Raw genomic sequence first — 7,939 nt, forward strand, 5'->3', positions numbered from 1 at the left:
TGTAAACCCTAGAGAAGGTTGTGCGTGAAAATCCCAGTAGATCAGCAGTTTTTGAAATGCTCAGACCAGCCCGTCTGGCACCAACAACCATTCCACGTTCAAAGTCACTTAAATCCCCTGTCTTCCCCATTCTGATGCTCGGTTTGAACTTCAGCAAGTCGTCTTCACATCTAGATGCCTAAATGCATTGAGTTGCTGCCATATGATTGGCTGATTAGCAATTTGTGTTACCAAGCAATTGAACAGGTGTACCTAATAAAGTGGACATGCTTCTTCTTCCTCTCCTCGGGGTATGACGGGCGGTTTTTAGCCACCATGGCCGCAAATGAATGCTTAACCCAAGGTCCAGAGCCAGAAGAAGCATGCGACCTGACACGCAGGTATTCCCCGGCATTTCTTTCTCCACCCGCAAAGAGAAGAAGGTGGGAATACAGCCCTCTTGTTCGGAGTTCATTATGGGCCTGTTCAGTGAGCTCTCCTCAAAGTCAGAGAGATGAGGGAGCTCAGAGTCATATTCAACATTGTCACCAAGCACTCACTTGGTGTTTTCAAACACTTTTCAGTTTGGGGAATTAGAAAATTAATCACAACCACGCCACGGACTGTTAGAACACGGGCGTGTTAGAACGAGCCATTTTAGGTAAGCGTGGTTGACTCTTAACTTTTATAAAGAATATCTCTTTGGATTTGAGACTTTAGTCTTTGTAACTTTATGCACCAAGAGCTTGTAACACTCCAAAGAGAAAGGAAAAGTTTAAATCTCATCATATGACCCCTTTAATGTTTTTCTGTAGGATAGGGTACTTTCCCTCCAAGCAATACGAAATACCTCTAGTTTATTTTCCTCCAGCTGCGCTCCATTTTCCGGGCTGCTCTCTTTAGGGTGCGAGTGTGTTCATTATATCACGGTGTCAGACTCTTTTCCTTAATCGTCCTTAAGAGTAAAGGAGAAACCGTATCTAAAATGCTAGAAAAGAGAGAGTTCATAGTTTCTGTTACATCATCAAGTTGTTCTGAGGTATTGGATATGCTAAGGAATTTAGATAAATCAGGAAGATTACTTACAAAGCAGTCTTTTGTGGTAGAAGTGATGGTTCTACTATACTTGTAACAAGGAGTAGAATTTACAGTTTTAGCTATATGAAGTTTGCACAAGACTAGATAATGATCTGAGTAGTGTTGGGCGATATGGTAATTTTTCAAATCGTCATATCGCCAGTCCGTGAGATCACCGATAGACGATATTATCGTGCATGGGTGGATGGGGGCAAGAGAGAGACTCTCTGTACTTGTCATAGGCTATTTCATAACTATTTGGAGTTTTAAACTGCGCGCGAGCGAGAGAGAGGGAGCCTATGGAAGCACCACAAATCTAAATAATATACTTTCAAACATACTGATAAACTAACATGTTAAATACAAAAATATTTAAAACAGCTAGTTCATATATATTCGGATACAACAGTCATACATCGCTATTAGGACCACGCATCCTGTGACAAGTTTGCCGCATTGACGCACGGAAGTTATCAGTCTGGTCTGCAAAATCAGTCAACGGTGAAAATCAAAAGTAGATTTATTTTAAATTGGAAAGAGAATTATAAATGTACAGTTTATAAATGTGTGAATTTCTGTCATCATGGTCATTTTCCATAACACTGAATGTTGTAACAAAGGTAATAAAGAGTTGGTTATTATTATTAAGTCTCTTTCCGGCTCAGCTGCATTGGTTAAGCGTATGGGGCTGTCACGTGATGAACGAACGACTCGAAAAACCCGAAGACTCGAAACAGATGAACTACTTGACTAATTCCAGTACAGAACCTATAGGATGTTGCGAATCAAAATGAACGAATCGTTCAAGAACGACCCAACACTAATTAAGATGAATAAGAGCATACAGACTAGTTGACATTCCAATGTTAAAGGGACATTTTAAATTGAAATTAATGTTTTATGAATGTTTAAATGTTTTATTTGAACAGTTATTTTGTATTACACACTAAAACTGTCCAGTAATATGTTCAGTATCCTGGAGTATTCAGGAGACAAATGATACTGTTAGTTAAGAGAAAGGAGTTGAGCATCTGTGTTTATGATGAAGATGAATGGAGATCAGATGTGTGAGATCAGAATAAGAGCTTGTTTGATGCAGTTCTTCTGTATGTTTGTAAATGTGTAAGTTGTACCTGATTTTAGTTCATGATGTCTGTAGATTTCAGTACGTGTGTGTGTGTGTGTTTGTTTGTGTATGTGTGTGTGTGTGTGTTTTGTTCTTCAGGTCTGGATCGGTTCTGCAGGTGATTCAGGGAATTACAGATTAACACTGCTCTGGGACACAAACTCAATCTGATGATGGTGCTGTATGATAGTGTATATGACCTGAGGTTACGTAAGAGAATAATCAACACAGCAGATGGCCCAGTTTGTAGAGTAAAGAATGGCAGGATGAGGATGAAGGATTGTGATCTTTATATTAACAGAACTGAAGTGACAGTCATTAATGGGACTCTGATAATAAACCGTGTGATCAGAGCAGATTCAGGGAATTACAGATTAACACTTGTTGACTCAGACGGCTCAGAAACATCTAGAGATCTTCAAGTGATTGTTGAAGGTACAGAAACTCTCTCATCAGACTCATTACAATCTCATGTTCTCCAAAGATCTCACTCTCATGCAGATGAATCAGTTGAATCTCTGTGAAGGTTTTTATTGCAGCTCATTATTAAATATCTGGAAGAATTAAGGTCAACAGCATCTGCACTTTTCTTGTACTAAGACCATTTTCAAAATGAAATACCAACATGTTGCTTACTGTATACTGCATACCAAACAGTCATCTGCTGCATTGCTGTCACATGACTAACCTATGCTGTGTGTTTAATTTAGTGAGTCCAGCTATCAGATAAAAACTTTGGTTAAGAAATGTCTTGATATTGACTCATAATGAGTCTAGAAAAAAGTAATGTGACTGTGATGTGTCCCTCCCTCCAGCTCCTATTGGCTCAGTGGAAGTGTCAATCATCTGCTCCTCCAGTGGGGTGATGAGGGTGTCCTGCTCCTCTGAGGGGGATCCGCTCCTCTACAGCTGGACTCTGAATGGAGATCCACTGATGATTGGAAACAGCAGCATTGATCTGGATGAGGGAACTGATGGAGACATCAGCTGCAGCGTGAAGAACCACGTCAGTCACGCACAGAAGACCATTAGACTCAAACCCTGTCCTGGTGAGATTTTAATACGTGAATGCCCAGATACATATAGAAACCAGAGCAACTAATAATGCAAGTCTCTTAACTGGGCTCTTAATTCTTGAAAAGTGTTACTAGTTTGTTTCAGCTTGATCTCAGCAGTGAATTGTGTTGATGTGGTTCAGAGAGAAAGCAGGTGATTCTGTGCTGATGTTTTATTACAGGACCAACTACTGCAGCTGTGACCTCTAGTGTGACCTCTAGTGTGACCTCTGCAGTGACCTCTGCAGTGACCAGCAGCACACAGACACCAGAATGTGGTACGAGTTTAACAAACACACTCCTGGAAACATGAAGGATGGGTTTTGTTTTGTGTCTAATTGTTGTTGTTCAGTGTGTTCAGTGTCTGTGGTGTTTGTGCTGGTCTGGTGTCTTCAGCTGATGGTTCTGTTGGGTCTGTTAGGAGGTTTTCACATCTACATGAGACACACGTCAGGTGAGAGACGTTTATCATCATCATTATGGATTTGACATGCAGATATTAAGAGTGTGATGATGATGATGATGATGTGATGCTTTTAGGAAAGAAGCAGGAAGATCAGAAAGTGAGGATGAGAAGATTTAGAGAAGGACCTGAACACACAGCAGAAGATTCATGAGAGCAGCAGCAGATCATCACATCTATGAGAAATAACTTCATAATCTCACAGATTCTCACATAAATCCAGGTTTCAGCTGTCGAATAAAATTCAGACACCATTTCTATTGTATGATATTGCATTTTCTCGTAATAAACACTGAAGTCTGTCTGATATGAATCAAAAGCCTTTGATGAGCTCATAAACAATTTAACTTAGTTTTTTTTTCCTCATAGAAAGTGCATTGATACAATTTAAACAAAGCAGTGCCAAACAATAATTACAGACTTTCTGCACTTTTAGAAATGTGACTGTGAAATGATTCTTCTTGTTTGATCTTTCTCTTACTTTCAGTTTTTGTGTGTGTGTGTGTGTGTGTGTGTGTGTGTGTATGTGTGTGTGTGTATGTGTGTGTGTGTGTGTATTTAAGTAGGAACTGCTAAATCACAGTAACAATCTCTGAAAACTTCCTCTTACTTTCTTTGTAAAAGTCGTGTAATCTCCTGATGTGTCAGTAGAGCTGCTGCTGATCTGACTCTCTTCTGCTGGACTTTAGAGAAGTGATGCTCATCTTTGGACTGCTGCTGCTGCTGCTGCAGACTGCTGCATGTGAGTCACTTTCACATCAAACTCTTGTGAGGCTGATCAATCAGATCAATCTCTGAAATAAAAACAGTGATATTCAATTAATTGCAAGACTTATAGTTAAAGAGTTGAATGTTTTTGTTAAAGACCCCAAAATGTTGTGGACAAAAAGTTTGTGGTGGAAATTCAGAAATAAAGTGCAGGAGTCTGAATTTCCTCCACAGCTGACAGAGCTCCTCAGAAATCTCCTTCTGTAAAGAATAAGTGCTGATTATGTACCAGAAAACATAAATAGCATTCACTTATTGATTAAACATACTACTTTAACTTTGAAAAAGCTTGCAAACTAAAATAGCATTTTATATCAAATGATTGCGCTTCTATTCTTGTTTTCACACATTATCATGTTTCAGCTTTATCGCTGCTAACAGATCTCTAACTTCCTCTTCTCTCTTTTTTATTTGCTGATAACATGCCTCTATATCAGAAATAGTTCATTATATTTTATAGTTTTTTCCTGCAGTCATTATTTGCACTAAAATATTCTCTTTGCACTCAAAAGAGCTAAATTCAAAGCAGAAATTTCGCAGCCAAGCAATCCTCAGTATTATTAAACATTAAAATATAGCATGCCATTTCTATTAAAGTCATACATGATATTTCTCTTTACATTGTGCACACATACTGCCATTTATTAATAAATCCAGATATGTGCACGGTAACTAAGGTTTATACACCAGACCTCTGATGTTCTGGCTGGTGCACATTTATTTAATGTGATACGAATTAAATTATGAGCAATGATGGATTGGAGATGGGGGTTTTTTTGTTTGTGTGTTGTAGATGCTTTCCGCCGGCTATTTTTTATTAATTTTTTCAGTTGTTTTCAAAAAGTTTCAGGACGTGTAGAAAAACTGCACTTTTTATCATTTGAAACCTGATATGAGATCAAGAGTCTGATGCGTGTCTTCCGTAGAACTTATGCATATTTGTGTCTGATTGAAATTCATGATGAGAGAGATGATATTTATACCAGCAGTAACACTCTGACTCTGTCTGTCGATGTTGGTAAAATTTCATTTTGTGTGTGATTTGTTCTTTAGGTCTGGATCGGTTCTGCAGGTTTGATCAACTATATTCGATCAAACAATGTTACGCAGCTCTGGGACACAAACTCAATCTGCAGATGGAGCTGAACCCTCAATATCAAGACCTTCATTTGTATAAGTTAAATGATGGCAGTATACTGGAAGTTTTTAGCATAAAGAAAAATAAAGAGTATGATTATGTATCCATCAGAGACATATATGAGTTCTTTAAAAATGTGACTCTGATCACAAATACACATGAATCCATCAAAAACAGATCTGAGTTCTTCTTTGATAATTTGACTCTGACCATAAACAATGTGATCAGAGCAGATTCAGGGACTTACACATCACAAGTCGTTGAGATAGATATGGTCACAGCCAGTGATCTTCAAGTGATTGTTGAAGGTATAGAAGCTCTCAGAAATATATTTTATTTTAGAAATGCCTTGAGATTGACACTGATTATATGTTGAGAGAGTCATGTGACTGTGATGTGTCCCTCCCTCCAGCTCCTATTGGCTCAGTGGAAGTGTCAATCATCTGCTCCTCCAATCAGACTTCAGCGTTCTGCTCCTCTGAGGGGGATCAGATCATCTACAGCTGGGCTCTGAACGGAAAAATTCTAGAAGAAGGACCAATGATTGGAAACAGCAGCATTGATCTGGATGAGGGAACTGATGGAGACATCAGCTGCAGCGTGAAGAACCACGTCAGTCACGCACAGAAGACCATTAGAGTCCAACCCTGTCCTGGTGAGATTTTCATACATGAATGTCCAGATACTGTATATAACAACCACAGCAACACCAATGATGTAAAGCAGTCAAGTCTCGTAAAGAGGCCATTGGATGCAAAATTCACTTTTACATGTTGTTTAAACATAAATGTGTGTTGGCAGTAGGGGTGTGCAGCGAAGCCAGTATTTGTATCTGTAACAATCACAAAATTATTCGTATCTGTATTCGGCTAAAACCGGAAGTAGGCGGAGCTTGAACCGGAACTTTGTACAGTTACTTGATAAGACCTTGTGTCTATGGTTTTACAGACTATATTTTTTTCGTAGTAATCACTGATCAAATATGATTATAACATTTATTTAAATACCTTCTTACAGTCAGAGCCGATACACTTGTTTTGGCAGTGCTTCGAGATGTAGTGCTGCGCTTTGGGCGATGCAAGTTCGAGTCCCAGCTGGGGACCTTTCGTGATCCGATAAATAAATATTTAAATATCTTCTCATTAAAACGGTAAGGGATCCTGCCCAGTTTAGAAATATGGAAATTGATTTAAGTAATTTCCAAGAAATGCATGGAAAAAGGCAACTGCAACACTGCTATTTTATTTGCGTTTATTTCATTCATAGAATTTACACTCATTTACTGCACACACTTGTTATTTTAGAGGTTTATGTAAAACAACATGCTTTCCTTTGGCTCACCGGTTTTTGTGCAGTTTAAAAAAGTATTTCACTAAGTAATTTGCAGGTCTGAAAAAGTATGGGGAAAAAAGAGAACAGAGTATGGAACAATATTTGTGTTTCAACTATTTGCCCTATTCGGTGTTCTAAAATATAAAATTAATAATTTCTACAAATAAATGTATCATACAAGCAGAGAGATTTCATGACAAAAGTTTAGAGATGTTTCGAAACACTGCTCCGAAGTGTGATTCGAAACACCCACGTCACATGACTTACAAACACTTAAAGCATTGAATAAGAAATATTATATTGTATAAAATAAATAGACTACAAATAGACTGAATAGTCTTCACTGCATAAATTCAATTTACATTATTTCACAAAAGCGATTCGGTCAAGGACTATCTTTCTAATGTTTACTTTACATTATTGACACAAATAACAACAGCAGCTATATTAGGCTTCTTTGGAGGAATAGTTCACCCAAAAATTTAAGTTATGTTGTTGTTGTTCTAAACCTGAATGAGTTTCCTTCTGATGTTGAATGCAAAAGTATATATTTGGAACAATACTGGTAACCAAACAGTTTCTGTGCCCCCGTGACTTCCATAGTATGAAAAAAAAACACTATTGGAGTCAACAGGGACCAGAAACTTTCTGGTGGTTATGTATATTCTTCTAAATATCTTCTTTTATGTTGAGGAGAACAAAGAAATGCATACAGGTTCAGAACAACTTGAAACTGAGTAAATTATAACAGTATTTACATTTTTGGGTGAACTATATCCCTTTAAAATCTCATGATATAATGCCAGGATTTCATAATAGCCAAACTAGTGCACATGCTTTATCTTTAACTATTAAGGTTCATTTAAGACACAAATGACTGTGTTGACGAGGAGACAGGCATTTTGACACATAACTATATGTATTCGAACGTTTAAACACAAGGCGCGAAAAATAACTCTTAGTTTAGTTTAGTCAGGCGCTGTACGAGCAAGTATCAGAAA

The 7,939-nt window shown here is 37.9% G+C and overlaps 1 protein-coding gene across 1 annotated transcript; it reads left to right on the forward strand.

Moving 5' to 3' along the window:
• Positions 1 to 362: 362 nt before the first annotated feature.
• LOC107574667 (uncharacterized) lies at positions 363 to 3,917 on the forward strand. Its single transcript, XM_016261105.1, has 6 exons — positions 363 to 484; positions 2,484 to 2,617; positions 2,998 to 3,231; positions 3,420 to 3,515; positions 3,599 to 3,691; positions 3,778 to 3,917. Exons 1-6 carry the CDS (start codon positions 363 to 365, stop codon positions 3,852 to 3,854), a joined length of 756 nt encoding a protein of 251 aa, XP_016116591.1. The 3' UTR covers positions 3,855 to 3,917.
• The last annotated feature ends 4,022 nt before the right edge of the window (positions 3,918 to 7,939 follow it).

This window comes from Sinocyclocheilus grahami, unplaced genomic scaffold, assembly GCF_001515645.1.
Source record: "Sinocyclocheilus grahami isolate Dianchi unplaced genomic scaffold, SAMN03320097.WGS_v1.1 scaffold2303.1, whole genome shotgun sequence".
NCBI classification, from domain to species: Eukaryota; Metazoa; Chordata; class Actinopteri; order Cypriniformes; family Cyprinidae; genus Sinocyclocheilus; species Sinocyclocheilus grahami.

Bases quoted from the DNA above. Each gene is read 5' to 3' on its own strand.
- LOC107574667 (XM_016261105.1), top strand. From the start codon at position 363: ATGCGACCTGACACGCAGGTATTCCCCGGCATTTCTTTCTCCACCCGC. The intron at 2,618-2,997 runs GTACAGAAACTC...CCCTCCCTCCAG, and splicing joins TCTTCAAGTGATTGTTGAAG to CTCCTATTGGCTCAGTGGAA. The intron at 3,232-3,419 runs GTGAGATTTTAA...GTTTTATTACAG, and splicing joins TAGACTCAAACCCTGTCCTG to GACCAACTACTGCAGCTGTG.